The sequence below is a fragment of the Sapajus apella genome, unplaced genomic scaffold (assembly GCF_009761245.1).
Source record: "Sapajus apella isolate SASKATOON/1434 unplaced genomic scaffold, GSC_monkey_1.0 scaffold54, whole genome shotgun sequence".
Classification (NCBI taxonomy): Eukaryota; Metazoa; Chordata; class Mammalia; order Primates; family Cebidae; genus Sapajus; species Sapajus apella.
In genome coordinates this window covers 10081717-10097775 of record NW_022436994.1, presented here as the reverse complement: position 1 = coordinate 10097775, position 16059 = coordinate 10081717, and the positions used below count along the sequence as shown (strand labels likewise).

Sequence of the window (16059 nt, the reverse complement as noted above, 5' to 3'; positions counted from 1 at the left end):
AATGTGCCAGGCCTGTGCTGGGCAAGAAGGATGGCTAAGATGGCCTGAGACAGGGTCCTTTGATGAACAGTCCACTGGGATGGGGTCTGCAGTAGCCCCTAGACAATTTCAGCCTCTGCCACTCATCTTGGTCATGGTGCCACAGAAAATGTGGCAAGGCCAGGACTGTACCTGGGGCAGCTGGTCTTGCTTTTTGGTTCTGGGGAGAAGGAGGGCAAGGTGACTGCGTTCAGGTAGAGGAGCTGTTGGCTTGAGGCGGCTACCCTAAGAAGCAAGTAGGAAACCAAGGAACCACTGGCCTGCAGATGGGACAGGATCCTGGGCCCCCAGAGTCACCAGCCACATGGCCTTGGGAGTGTCACTTACTCCTGTGACTGTAGCACAATAAGGGGTTAGATGACAAAGTCCCTGAGGTCCTGACCAGCTTGGGGAAGAAGGCCTAGGACTGAGAGACGCAGCAGGGAGGCTGACCAGGGTCACCTCCCAGGTCCAGGCACCTTTCTTATAAGTGCTTCCCAAGCTGCCCTTCAGAGAAAACAGCCTCGGCCCTGCCCAGCAGGAGACAGCAAACACCTGAGTTCCTACCAGTGCCCTCATGAACCTGCCTGAGGGTGGCCATGTTTTCACATCCCACGTGTGCCTATCTCCATCAGCACTGAAAAGACAGCAAATGCCAGCATGCCAGGGGTTTACCCAGCAAGCCCAGCACATACCCCCCCGAGTGTCCTGGCAGACCTGTGCCAGCTGGGTTCAGTGACAGTTGGCCCTGCCATGGGATCTGGTCTCCCCATCACCCTCCAAGGGGGAAGCAAGTAGTTGTGAGGGGTAGCCCAGCTTGACCTGTCTTCCCTGGCACGACGCTGTCTCCATTTGCAAAGTAGGGACTTCAGGCACTTGGTGCAGAGGAATGGGTGGTGGATCAAAAACCCCCAACCATGCCCCCTGCCACATCAAGGAGCCCAGTGATGGGGGTTTTCTTCCCTCCCTCTGAGGTAAGACCAGTCTGCTAAACTTTCAGTACTAAAAAATAAAACCGAGTGGGAGGAGGGTGAGGACTGAAAAACTACGTTATCAGGTGTCATGCTGATTACTTGGGTGACAAAACTATCTGTACACCAAACCCCTATGATCCAATTTGCCCAGGTAAGAAACCTTGAACCACAAATAAAAGTTGTAAAGAAAAAACAAATAGAAAATAAGGTAAAATCAACACATCCATATTAGTGTGAGCTGGCTGTGTAGTTTAGTCTGAAATGACAGAATACTAATTTTTCTTCTCTTTGAGATAGTGACCACACTATCCTCACCAAGACTGGCAGGGGAAGCCCCTGGGCTTTGTGACTCTGTCCCTGTGGGGCACCTGACATCCAGTGAGCACTTCCCAGGGGAGCAGCCTGGTTTGGATGCCTGTTCCCCAGACCCCGCAGTCAGACAGCAGGCAGGAGCCTCAGGGCCATGGGAGTTCCCCTGTTCCAGGGACATAGCCCCAGTTCTTCAGGATCTTGGGCCATATGGGCTGCTGGGCCTCTGACCACCAAGGAGGGAGTTTTTCAAGGACTGGCCAGGTTCTGGACTGACAACTCTGTACTTTTCATTCACAAAGCGAGCCATGCTGTCTCTTCCCCAGCTGAGCTGGCTGCCAACAGACCCAGTGGGGAGCAGATTTGAGGTGGGGGTGAGGTCTGTTCCCCAAGCGCGGTGTTCTGGGCAGTGAGTTCTCTGTGCAGCAGCTGATGCCTCTTGGACACATTTCCACACAAAACACTTCTCAACTGTTCTCCCTCCTGCACTCTTCAGGGGCAAATACGCCTCTCCTTTCTGGCGGGTTATTTCTGGCCCTGGGAGTATGCTAAGCAATTCCAAGGATTGTCTTTGAAACAGTCTTCATTCAGTCAATAAGTACTTCTCACACCCCTAGGTCCTGTCCTTGGGGTGAGCAGGGTCGGAGGAGGCTGGAGATGGATACCCATGGAATGGAGCGGGGCACAGAGAGGGAGAGTCGGCGATCTGACCAAGGAAGAAGCAGGTGGCCGGCCACCTGGGAGGGTTCTGTGTTAGACAACGGGTTACGTCCTGGAGGAAACCCATTGCGAGGGCTCAGCACAGGTAACAGCAGGTATGCACCTGGAGACCATGGAGAACCTCGGAGCCTGGTGGGCAAAGGTGGCCCTCCAGTGGAATCATTCCCAACTCTGCACTCACCCTAACCTTTCCGGTAACTACAGAATTCCAGAACCCATTTGAAAGGATGTAAGATCTCTAGCTACATTCTTTTTTACCCCCCAGATGAAAATCTTACAGGATTTCTAAAGCTGTGTAAGATCTTGCCCAGTGCATTCAAACCACATAGAAGACAACCCCGAAGAGGTCCCCATGCTGGTGTTTGCTGTGTACATTGGCCTGGGACCTCGAGGTTAGAATATAACAATAATGATCATGCACAGACAGAACTGTCTCAGCAGCAAATGTCACACACAGACCCAGAACTGCTTAAATACCAATTTATTGCAAACCAACACTGAGGAACTGGAACAGCTTTGCAGGCTGGACACCTCCTCTCCTGGGGCCCTGGACAAGGGGAATGATTCACCCCGCTTTCCTTGGACCTCAGCTGGTAGGACTTAGTGGCTGGCCAAACTGCGGCTGTTGTGTCTAAAAAGAGAAAACAGGCAGGGTGTGCCAGCTCTGGAGGCTGGGCCAGTCCAGGGTGGTGGCTCAGGGCAGAGAATCACCCACCAGACAGCATGGCTCACGGGGACAAGGCGTGCAGGGACAGGCTCCACAACCACACCAAGCACCACAGTGTGCACCGGGACCAGATGCGGGTGGCTGCTCCTGCCATGGGGCCAATACCCAATACTGCCCCTCAGCTGTTCTTCCTAGACACTCATTTACCATTTATTAAAGCAGGGCAGGGAGTGGGGAGAAATGCAACACAGAATATAAAATCAGGCAAAACAAACACTAGTCACCATAGAAGTGAATGACCCTCAAAGTCTCCCAAATAACAAGGTGTAGGGCATCTCACACCACTTTATCACTTCTGGAAGACTGCCCACAGGGTGGGGGCTGCAATGCGGGCCAACACAGGAACTACAGAGAAGAGAGGAGACACACACCACGAGACCTCTTTTCATTAGGCAGGAAAGCTCTTGTGAAACAGTGGTGTGCAAATCCTAGGACCTCAATGGGAACTCCAGGAAAAAAAAATGACAAAGCCTGTTTCAGGACCTCTCATAGATGACAAGAGTTCTGCTCCCCAGGGTTGAGGCCTCTTAAGCAGGGCTTCACCAGCTCAGTGGCAAATATCAGACAAGGTTCTCACATTCCAAAGTGGGTATATGGGGTCTTCTGCTCTCCCGTGATGATCACAGCAACAGTCTGGACCTACAGCCGACTTCCCAGGAATGCTTTCTTACAAGGGCTGTCAGTCACCACTGTAAACCAGAAACCAACCACCAACTGACTCTCCTAGATAGCCCCCGCAACCCAAGTATACACAGAGAGAGCATGCAGGGGCAGGGTCCTTCCCCTGATGGTGGGCTCTCTTAGCATCTGCAGGCCTTGATTCTTGCTGGCTGTGCATGGTGCCAGAGAGCACTGCCCTGCTGTGTGGCTTATCCATGCCCTGGGCTTGATGGACAGGCAAATGGACAGTGCCAGTGGTAGCTGAACCATACTCCCGGTGACAGGCACCCAGAGCCCCTGTGATCACTTAGGGCATAGGCCTGGGACCCTGTCCCATGATCTTGTCTTTGCATCTTGGCTGGAGCCAGTCAGCAGCCATGGCTCAGGGCCTGGGCTTGGGCGTCCTGAGGTGGTGGCCAGTCCCTGGAGAACAGGTAAGATGGAGCCATAAGCTCCAGGGAACTCAGTCTGGCACCTGACACAGAGGATGGGAGTCTTCACTGTCTTCTGGTTCAGTTGTGGTGGGACAGTGTGCCTTCACGCCCCATGCAGAAATTCCTCCTCTCCCAGAAGCCCCTCAAGGTCAAGGCTTCTCAGGACTTGTGGCTGGCGTGCTCTGCTGATGAGCTGATGGACATGCTGTAGTCTCCTCCTGAGGGCGCCAGCTCTCCACTCCTGCCCACACTTTGACACAGTGAACCCAAAGAGGATGTCTTATAGGGAGCCAAGCAGGGCATGCCATGCTGTGGTGGCCAGGCTTGGTTCACTTCAACAAGAACCAAAGCAAGGTCGCCACAGTCAGAGAACAGACAGAATCCCCATTGCATGTGGACCTGAGCCCAGAACCTAGGCTTTCTCCCAACATCTAGAACATGCAAACAGGGCTCCAGCTTCCACTGATCTGATCATGACGCTGAGGCAGGCAGGGCACATTTATAAGGGGATGAGCAAGAAGACCACATCAGTCCTCCCAAAACAGGTCAAGGGGCAAGGAGCTTCCCAAAGCAGCCCCAGGCACAATTGCACAGTCATTACTTGCTTGCCCTCATGCAAGCACTGAGCTTCACACACTTCAGTGACTTCAGCTTCGCCTGAGAGCCCAGCAACAACTTCACACTCCAACCAGAACACATGCAAGCAGAACAGCGTCAAAACAACAGCAAGCAGAGAGCAGGGGGAAAGACATGCTGCCTGCAGTGGCTGTTGCTGTGGAGACAAAAGCACATGATCCCAATTTGTTGGGATATCCTCTCTTGCATTTCAAACACCTTCACTCAGTGTCAGCCACAGCAGCCACCACATAGCAGCGGGCACTGCACCTTCTCTGGAACAGTCTGGAGATGCAAGGTCAGGGTGGAAGGCCTGGTTCACCATTGAAAGAAAGGATGGCTAGGGGTAAACAAGACGAACAAGTCCCTAGAACACAGGGGGAGCCGAGGAGGGCGGCCGAGGACAAGGCCTCTGCCTCCCCACCGATGAGGGTTTCCTTTCCTTCTGGTCATTAAAACTGCACAGCCCCTGGGGAGATGTTGAACATGGCAGGGTCGAATCGCTGGCCTCGGAAGGGAGAACCTTCAGCATCCCACCCCTTCTTCAGCATCTCATGGACTTTCTACAAACAGAAAATAAAGAGATTAAAGGGGATCACAAGGCACTGTGCACTTTCTCCCAGAGCAGACTCTGACTGCAGGCAAAGAGCCTTCCTGCTTCCTCAGGGCTCAGGCACTCGCCTGGCAAAACAGAGAACCGTACTGCCCTGGAACGGCCTTCAACTAAGGGAGGCACCGTGTGACTACCAATTTCTCTGCAAGGTTGTGCTCCACAGACTGAGTTTCTAACCCACCATCTTCTGTCCCCAGCAAAGCTCTGGCTGCTCTTCATGGTTCGTCTTGTCCCTTTTCCATCAAGATCTCTGTACAAATTCCAAACAGCCTACAACGTCTATGGTCCCACTAGGCACAGACTATGGCATAAAGAGGAGTGTCCCAGCCCCACTGCGGTCATAGAGAAGGTGTGTAAAATGCTCAAGCCCCCATCTGATGAAGGTGTGCAGAGAGGATACCCTAGCACCCCAGTTATCAGCAACAAGAATTAGATCATCAGACAATCCAGGGTTGACCATGTGGCATGGAGGAAGAGACTTCAGAATGTCCAGTGGTAGGCCCGCCAGTCAGGAATTCCCCACTGCATCCTTGCAGATGCAGTCAGAGTTGGTTAACTAAGCTGTTGCCAACATGTGGCTATTCTGGAACTATCTAGCCTCCAAGGGTCAGAAGCAAGCCTGAGTGTGTGGCCATGGCAGGGGACATCAGGAAGATTGGATCCTGAGGGAAGCATCTGTACCTGAGCTAGCAGGCCCTCTCTCCTCACAGGGACTCCCTATCTGCCCTCCTCATGTGGCCACCATGAGTACACTGAGGACTGGGGATGATCTCTCCTTCCTTCTGACCTTCTGACCAGAGACAAAAGAGACTATGCAGGGCTAGTAGTTACTCTACCAATATGATGCATGGTCCCTGTTGCAGAAAACCCTGTAGCCTAGGCCCAGAAGATGAGGCTGTGAGACTCTCAACACCAGGGCTTCTCCTTAAATAAAACACAATCTTCCTGACAAGAGTTTTCTCTTGGCCGGGCGCGGTGGCTCAAGCCTGTAATCCCAGCACTTTGGGAGGCCGAGGCAGGTGGATCACGAGGTCAAGAGATCGAGACCATCCTGGTCAACACGGTGAAACCCCGTCTCGACTAAAAATACAAAAAATTAGCTGGGCATAGTGGCGCGTACCTGTAATCCCAGCTACTCAGGAGGCTGAGGCAGGAGAATTGCCTGAACCCAGGAGGCGGAGGTTGCGGTGAGCCGAGATCGCGCCATTGCACTCCAGCCTGGGTAACAAGAGCGAACCCCCCCCCCAAAAAAAAAAAAGTCCCAAAAAAGAGTTTTCTCTTTCCTGTTTTAATGTTTAGAGATGGGGGTCTCACCGTTTCCCAGGCTAGAGTGCAGTGGTGTGGTCACAGCTTAGTGCAGCCTCAAACTCCTTGGCTTAAGCGATTCTCCCACCTCAGCCTCTTGTGTACTTAAGACTATGGGTGCAGTCCACTATACCTGGCTTCTTTTTCTTTTTTTAAAACCAAAGTGATGCAGCAACAAGCATATCAAAGACGTGTACTATATACTATAGATTAATTGACATTACTATCAATTTCTTGTGGGCAATTCACATCAGAGACTTTAGAAAGACCATTTTGAGAACAAGGTCCTGCAGCACACATGGAGTGGCTAGGGGTACAGAGAAGACTACATGAAGCCCCCTCTTCTGCCCACTGGAGGTGTGAGGCTGGACAGCCTCAACCAAACACAAGAACAGATGACTTCAGCAGGCAGCTGCACAAAGCCTCTGAACCTTTCAACAGAATCCTGGCCAGCTGTAGGGCAAATGACAGCTGCAGAACCCTGCAGCCACCACACTCGTACCCTGGGAACTGGGTGGCTGAATGGGGGCCCGATGTAGGATGCCCAGAGTGCAAAGGGCAGATTAGTAGACTTGATCTTAAAATAGAGGGAGTACAGGGTATCAAGATCAGCACTCAGACCTTTCCTGAGACAAAAGTGGACTGCAGGCATTCCTGTGTATCACCAAATTCACTCTTATGACCAGAGACCATGCTAATGCTATCTGCCTATGAGATGTCACAATTACTAACTGTTAGGGTGAATCCTACCAGGCTGAAGAGATCCTAGACACAGACACATCTGAGAACAGACAGAGCAATGGCACCTGCACATTCTACATTCCCTTTCTAGATGGGGGAATCCTGCTCAAAAGAAATTAAATTAGGGAAAAGATGAAGGGTATTAAATTTGTTGACTTTGGAAAGAGGTTATCGTATAGTGACACCAAAGAATTTAGAACAGTAAGAGGAAAGTATTGTCATTTCAAAATAAAATTGCTTCAAAATACACAGCATCTGTGGCATTAGAAGCACAATTTGAAATCTTGGCAAATTTAGAAAACTCCGAGTTCACACCATAAATGGGCATCAATGCCAGAGCACGCTGGTAACTGTGACTATGCCGACGTGAACGGCAGATGGAGGCTGACAGGAGAACCTGGCCCTGTTTCCATTCTCTCTCCTTAGCGAAGCCTGGTGATCCCACTGAAGCAGCTCCGGCACCATAATTCTCACGACAGTCCCTCTGCCTGTGAGGTATCCCTCACGACACCTGAATAAAATGTGGCTAAACTGCTACATGAGGCCACATAAGGGAATGGACCTACCTTCTAGGTCTGTTTCCTCATTTGATTTTTTTAAAAAAGGCTTCAGTCACTAAAGACATTTTACATGAAATCTCTGTGTGCTGCAAGCCTCTATATGCTGAAGACCCTTCCCCAGATCCTGTCATGCCCAGGAAGAAGTTGAGACTTTAGCATCAGCACCACACAGGTGCTTGGGCACACATTTTGAACGACCATAGACCCAAGAGGTCAGCTCATTACTGTCTACAGCTGTGGCCTGAGAGCTGGAGGCTCCCTGGCTGAGGAGCAGGTCAATCCCAGGGAGGGAGTCACCCTGGGTCCTACCACTGTGCCACCAGCCCTGGGCTCCTGCATGTTGCTGAGGATCTCACAGGGCACTTTGGGGAGGGACACATATTCTCTCAAGGGTCAGCATGCTGCCTGGCCCATGGCAAGTCTACAGTAGAATAGATTTAGATTCAACACAGAGATCTTTCCACTGGACCACAGCATCTTCAAGGTTCTTTGAATACTTCCTAACTGGGTCACTGTTGCCCAGTCTATGGGCTCCCCAGGGCTAGGTCACAAGAAGCTGTTTGTCAGACATGGAGACCTTCTGCTCCATACCTGAGCTGTGCTGCGCCCTAGGGGCCAGAAAAACAGCTTGCCAAGAGGATACCAACAGGATAACCCCACTGAATTGCCCTCAGAGCAGGGCAGCAGGGCACGAAGGGGATGCCAATTGCACCCTGCGATGCTACATGTGTGCAAGCATGCCTATGCATGGTGCATACATACAATGTGCAATGCTGTCATCTTTCACCCCTTGAGGCTGACAGTGAGAATCCAGGCAGGAGTTTGATGTCGAGAACTGCCTGGAAGCTGCCTCGGCGTGCCTGGAATGAACAGACCACCCCTTTCCTGCTCCTGGGTAGTGGGCTGGGCAACAAGCCACCAGAATGAGGAGGTCTTGGGCCTCCAGAAATGGAGAGACAAGAGCAGCTGCTTCCTGGGGAGGATTATCAATGAGACTGCGAAGCAAGACTGAAATACTCTTTGGAGAAGGTAAGATTAAAATGGCTGGAATCCTAGCACCACAAAGGCAGATCTGTGTCTGTCTTCTTCACTGACATGCCCCATAGGGGGGTGAGACTGCACAATGTTACAAGGTGTTGGCACAGAACATACAGGATGGGGGAAAGAGACTGAGAGGAACGTCAAGGAAAGGGAAAGATACAAGGGAAAGAAAAGGGGAAACAGAAAGAAAGGAGGGCAGGGGAGGGGGCAAGGATATAGAGAAGAAGATGGGAAGGCTGGTGGAGCCCCTGACACCTCCATGCATGTCCTTGGCACTACTGGCAACTCCAATGATGAGCAGGTATTACTACTATTTTGTTTTTGAATGTAGGTTCTGTAAGAGATATAATCACAGGAAAAATGAGGGCTTAAGAGAGAAAAACAGCCAGAGCATCCTAGCTTCCCTCATGTCTCAACCACTAAAGTCTACAGAAAACTGGCAGAGCATGATTGCTCATGCCTATAATCCCAGCACTTTGGGAGGCTGAAGCAGGTGGATCACCTGAGGTCAGGAGTTTGAGACCAGCCTGGCCAACATGGTGAAATTCCATCTCTACTAAAAATACAAAAATTAGCAGGGCATGGTGTCATGTGACTGTAGTCCCAGCTGCTGGGGGCGGGGGTGGGCAGGAGAATTGCTTGAACCCAGGAGGCAGAGCTTTCAGTGAGCCAAGATCACATCGCTACATTCCAGCCTGGGTGACAAAGCGAGACTGTCTCAAAAAAAAAAAATAAAGAATTGTCTGGGTTCTGTGGCTCACACCTGTAATCCCAGCACTTTGGGAGGCCAAGGTGGGCAGATCACAAGGTGAGGAGATCGAGACCATTCTGGCTAACACAGTGAAACCCTGTCTCTACTTAAAAAAAAAAAAAAAAAAAAAAAAAAATTAGCCAGGTGTGGCATCACATGCTTGTAATCCTAGCTACTTGGGAGGCTGAGGCAGGAGAAACGCTTGAGCCCAGGAGGCAGAGGTTGCAGTGAGCCGAGATTGTACCACTGCATTCCAGCCTGGGCAACAGAGCGAGACTCTATCTCAAAAAATAAAAAATAAATAAAATAAAAGAAAGGCTATAAAAAACTTCATGAAGGCTTTGGCAAATGCAGATACCATTCAAACTACAATAAATAATTTTTATCATCTCTTTGTAACAAAGACTCAGTGTCAGCGTCTGGGGAAGATGCTAGGAACCACCTGACCTTAGTCCCTCCATCTTGTGGCACAAAAAGACACTTCTAAAGGGCATGTAGTAAGACTGCCTTCTTACCTGCCTGGGACAAAGAGCATCTGGGTTCATGCTTTATAGTTAAAACAGACTATTTCTCCCAAAGATCAACTCATGAATACATTTCAGCCTTTCTGCGGACCCAATGCTGAACATGGGCACCGAGTGAGCAGGCCCCTCATATACCTATCCCCAAACACTAACATGAGAAGCCCATCCGTAAGGCAAAGGTTCAAAGGCTGGCCTTTCATCTGGTGGCCACAGGCAAATACAGTATAACTGGAATGAACCCTAACCAGGCAGGTCTGACTGTCTAAGCAACTGAGCTGAGCTCAGCTGAGCACATGCTGTAGTACTACATGAGGCCACTTCAAACTGCAGGGACATGGGTGAAGCAGAGATATCCTTTAAGTTTGCCATGCCCCAGGTGGAAAAGGGGGCCAAACCTAGAGGAATGGTCTCTTGCATAGAGACAAGGGCCAGGGCGAGCAGGGCTGCAAGGAAAGAAAGGTCTGAAATCAGATCAGAGGTCAAACCCCATCCCTGCTGCTTAAGCTACTGAGTCACAACCTCAGAAATTCAATCTCTCTGTTGTGAAAACAAAAAACTGTCTTTTCAGGAGTACTGTGCAGCCAGTCAACCCCACCTTATCTATGTGTACTAAGTGCTCAGGCATGCCCCTGATGTGGCAGGGCCAGGTGAGGAGAACACGCCAATACTCCTCTCCACGGGCTCTTTGACCTCACAACAGCAGGATAGGCTTGCCTATGAAGACAAGCAAGAATGGACGACACACAGCAGCAGGGCTTGCAGAACCACCTACGATGTATTAATACATGTTGTACCGGAAGGCAAGACTAAGATAATCCAGTACACCACAAGGTAAGGCTCCTCCAAGAGACAAATGAGAAGAAAATATGAATCAGTGGTCTTCAGGGGGAAGAGGTGGTCTGTGTTTACAGAACAAAAATAAGGAGACCGTGCCCAGCAGCTGACCCTTCTCCACTGACTCAAGGGTGCACTGGGTCCATGTACCCTGCCATGCCGGGTATATGGGACATAGAAAGTTAGAAATAATCTAAGGAAAGCAACCCTCTTTTCCCTAAATAGCTACTCTTGGGATTATTAAAATAGGAAGAAAGAATGTATACATCTAATGAATCATTCTCTTTGGCCATGTGCAAACTCTACACTGGGCACTACGCTGCCCAAACAGGAACCTTTTTCTTTCTCCTCCTGAACCCACTGGCCTCTGACATCCAGAAACTGGCTCCACAGCCTGGCTCCCTCTCCTCCTCTACCAAAGGTCCCACCAAGGGACTCTTCATTGGAAGACATGTGCAGGTGAGGCATAAACAAGAGCCATGAACACATCCGATGTTACCAGGCTCTGGTACAGGTAGGGCACATCTCATGACACCCTTAGAGGTCCTCTTATCTGGGCTCTCGGCCCGGGTGTGAGAATACAGCTGAAAGACCAGAGTGTACCTGTGATCAGGGACAAGAGAAGGTGAGACAGATTCCTTGCTAGGCTAGGACATGGCAGGCAGCCCGTCCACACATCCTTCATCCCCACCATCATCACCAACCCCTCTGTCACTATCAGCCTTGTCACTAGGATGAGGGCCTAAAGGGTGGGCTCTCCAGGACTGCTGTGCTCATACCAGCTCATGGCTCTGTGGCTTGCCCTGCAGCTTCTGGTGGTAGTCAAAGGTAAGCCTGTCCAGCACCGCCTGTTCCTCCTCATCCACAGTGGCCATGGAGCGCTCCTTGTTGATCTTGTCAATGTCGATGGGCTCCTCTCCCTCCAGGATAGCATTCCACCAATACTCGCCCACCTTGCTCAGGTTTACCTGGGGACAAGCAGGACAGAGACGAGTCAGGGTCAGAAGACACAGCAGAGTCCGCTGAAGGATGGGTGTCCAGGACTGAGGACAAAGCAGAGCCCATTGAGGGATGGGCATCCAGGATGACCTCAGGACCAACTACACAAAGGGAGGTGACAGAGAAGAGGGGGTGCCAGAACCCAAGGCAGGACCCACCGCTCCTGGGAATGCATTTGCTGCCTATGCTAACACATCCCAGGAAGAGCTAGGAGGGAGATACTTGAGGGAAATGACATTCTGGAAGATTCCTTTGTCCTTCTTCACCAGGTCCTGCATACTCAGGACAGTGCCTGTCCCACGTGCTTACCTTGCCCACTCTCACCAAGAAAGGCTGTTTTCTGAGACCCCTGACACCATCACCCTCCATGCCAGGAACTGTCCTGGGCCATCCAGCCTGCCCCCATGCTTGCCATGGAAGGCCCTGCCTAGCTCTTACCAACCAACTACCTCTCCAATGATCTCTCTTGCTTCCAAGAACAACCCCCAGCATTCTGCTAGGGACCTGCGAGACTTAGGGCTCAGCTTAATGGATGACAGAATCTCCTAGGGACTCCTCACCCCATGACAGGGCACCATGCCCTATCCCTACTTCTTCCTCCCTGGGGCCAAGCCTGTTGCATGCGTGGGTCCTCCAGCCCCATTCCCTAAAGCTCTGATGGCTCAGGAAGGAGGAACCACCATCAAGAACCAACCAAAAGTGGTCCCAGCCTGCTCAGGTACCTCTGTGAGGATGGCACAGACACATCTCGGTCAAAGGAAGCAGCACCCAGCACTCATGATGCAGCCCTCAGTGCTGGGGGTCTGTGAGACTCATGTCATTACCACAAAACCTCAAAGACAACTGGAACTGCAGTATGAGAGCAAACATGAGGGATTCCTGTATGTACCTAAGTGACCCTGGCAGCTTGGCCTGCCACAAGGACACAGGGGAGGGCCCTGGCCACACCATGCCCCGTTATCAGTGGTCATGGGGACACAGAAAGCAAGAAAACTGGCTGCATCTGCTGTGGTCAGTGGCTGGGCTTGAAATTCTTACCAGAGTGGCCAAGAAGCAACAGAGTGGGTTTGTCCACTTTGTCCTAGAACTGCCTACTCTCTGATGGGATTAAACTACTAAGGTGCTCACAGAAAGGGCGAAAAGGCAGCAAAGGGCCAGCAAGTGAGAGCAGCTTTCATTCACGGAGGTACAGCCACCAGGACACTTACTGACCAGGTGGGCAAAACCTACCAAACCACGCTCAGGGTAACTGTGATACCCAGGAGGCCACAGTGAGTCCACAGGACATCATGTATCCTGAAAGGGAGCACTGGAGACTCATCAGCAAACACAGGCTTGAGAGAGCAGTGTCCTAATGCTGCACTTTCCACCTCCCTACCTCCAAGCCCCTGCTGGCAAGACCTACCCACACCACAGATGGTACTCAGCACCAGACCTTGCAGAGCCCAGGGATCCAGCCCGAGAATGTGCTCTACTAATGAAGAGGGGGGACACTGATGAAGTGCAGGGGGGTGCACAGTGAAGATGTTCTAAAACTGGGAAAAGCAAGACAAAAACTTGCAATCATAATCTGATGCCAGCATCCCAAAAATCTTGTCTGACATTCCCAGTGCAGATAGGGAGAGTGGTGAACAGGGGGAGTGGGTGGTTCCCCTCCCTACACGCCAGCTCTACCGAGTAAATGACGCTACTCTGCCAGTGCCCAATTTAAATTTGGGATGAATCTTCCATTTCCAGATACTCTGCTCAGCTGGTTTGTTGCTGACTTTACAGTTTGTGTGATAGGACCTGACTCACCCTCAGAGACCCCAATACTAAGAACTCTACCCCATCTTTACCAAGCCGACACAATGAAAAACCCTCGAAGAGGGTACATTGTTTTCTCTATTCCAGGAAAGACTTCAGAGGAACTTATAGAACTGTAAATTTCTGGAAAGAAGAGACCCTTTTTTTTTTTTTTTTTTTTTTTTGAGACAGAGTTTCGCTCTTGTTACCCAGGCTGGAGTGCAATGGCGCGATCTCGGCTCACCGCAACCTCCGCCTCCCGGGTTCAGGCAATTCTCCTGCCCCAGCCTCCTGAGTCGCTGGGATTACAGGCGCGCGCCACCATGCCCAGCTAATTTTTTGTATTTTTAGTAGAGACGGGGTTTCACCATGTTGACCAGGATGGTCTCGATCTCTTGACCTCGTGATCCACCCGCCTCGGCCTCCCAAAGTGCTGGGATTACAGGCTTGAGCCACCGCGCCCGGCCAGAAGAGACCCTTTAAGGATTTTTTATCTTCACCAGTAGTTATTACTGTGATCTATGTAACTTATTTTATTAGTGTTCACAAGTCCTGTAAAATATATACCATTACCATTTACCATATATACCATTTTTTTGTATTTAAAAATAAGGACAAACCCTTGGAAGTAAGGGCCCTTTCTAGATTGCCCAGCATGAACAGGCAAAGCAGAGCTACACTGGGGGTGACAGTCCACTGCCGGCACCACGTGGGCAGGGGGTCAGCCTACACACCATCCAGGGGACGGTGCTGGTGCTCTCAGGACTTTCTGCACTCTACAAACCCAACACAGGGTTTCACCGGCCAGGTCCAAACACACACCCAGAGTGGAGGGCTCCTGGGCACAGTGGGTGATAGACCTGAAGACAATGAGCCACCTGCCCAGCAGGAAAAAGGGAATATCCCTAAATCTTCTGTGTCCACATGTGTACTTTGGACACAGAAGTACACTTGAACCCAACAAAAATTGAGAAGAGTACTGTACTTTTTCATCAGAAATATTTGATCTATATTTAGATTTTATAATATTTACAATTGAAAGAGTATATTCACATGCCCAAGTTGTTCCAAAAATATTCAAGGTTTTCCAGTAACTAAATCAAGTAGGTTTTAAATTTAAGTTAATTAAAATAATTCATTTCTTCAGTCACGTGAGACAGGTGTGCCAAGTTCTTACTCGGCTGCTGCATGTGGCTCGCGGCTACTGTGCTGGGCAGTGCAGCTCTCCACGGGAGCCATCCGCACTCACAGACGTCACGCATGTGCATCAGTGAGGTATTTTAGGAGGAGATGTGAGCCCACTTTATATTAAACAATTTTTAATTGAGGCAAAATCCACTTAACACAAAACTTACCATTCAAAAGCGAACTCAATGACATTTAGTGTATCCACAATGGTATACAACCATCACATCTATCTAGTTCCAAAACACTTTCATTACCTCCCAAAGAAGCCCTGTGTCCATTAGCAGTCACTCATTTATCTAATCCTTTCTCCAATTGTTCCCTCAACCCCACCATGCCCCTGGCAACTACTGATTTTGCCTCTACAGGCTTGCCTGTTCTGGACATTTCACACAAATGGAATCATACGGTTATTTGTTTTTGCCTGGCTTATTTCACTTGGCATAATGTCCTCCTAAATGTTGATCCATGTTGTAGCATGAATCAGAACTCTATTCCTTTTTAAGGCTGAATAATATTCTACTGTACAGATAAAACACATTTTGTTTATTCATCCACTGATGGACATATTCAGGTGCCCCCACTGTTTGGCTGTTATGAATAATGCTGCTATGAACACTAATGTACAAACATCTCTTTGAGTCCCTGTTTCAATTCTTTTGCATATTTACCTAGAAGTGCTGGGTCATATGGTAATTCTATAGTTAACTGTTTGAGGAACTACTATACTATTTTCCACAGCAGCTACACCACTTTACATTCCCAACAGTAGTGTACCAGGGTTCCAGTTTCTTCATACCTTCACCAATACTTGTTATCTTCTGTTTTTTGATTACAGCCATCCCCAGAAGTGTGGCTAGCACCACCAGTCCTTTATCTTGACCACAAAAACAAAGGCCTGCCTTCTCTGCCTTTCAGACCTGCTCCAGTCAAGTTTCTATCTGTCATCACTGTAACCATGTGGGCTGCCCTCCATACTGGGGCAGCAAACAGGACCTGAGGTGTTGTCTATAAAGCGTCTTGTAAAGGCTCTGGAAGACCAAGGTCTCAGTTGCAAATTTTTATAGTACTTATTTAGTACCCTTAGAATACCTTCTATCTATTTTCTAAGGACGAGCATATTAGTACAAATAGTATGAACAATATTATTAACATGATAATTATCCTAAACAAGGGCATTCTAACATTGCTCTTGGCTTGCCTCGAGTCCCTCTCCATACTGTTCCTTTACAGAATTCCACCTCTCACTCTGAGCTCCTAACCC

The 16059-nt window shown here is 49.9% G+C and overlaps 1 protein-coding gene across 1 annotated transcript in view; it reads right to left on the bottom strand.

Moving 5' to 3' along the window:
* Positions 1-2484: 2484 nt before the first annotated feature.
* NUDCD3 (NudC domain containing 3) overlaps positions 2485-16059 on the bottom strand; it is a 111212-nt gene continuing 97637 nt past the window's right edge. The window contains exons 5-6 of the mRNA XM_032244344.1: positions 11606-11794; positions 2485-5020 (exon numbers count right to left, since the gene is read on the bottom strand). Coding sequence (XP_032100235.1) covers positions 4910-5020; positions 11606-11794 — 300 coding nt within the window. The 3' untranslated portion in view covers positions 2485-4909. The remainder of the gene's footprint in view (positions 5021-11605; positions 11795-16059) is intronic.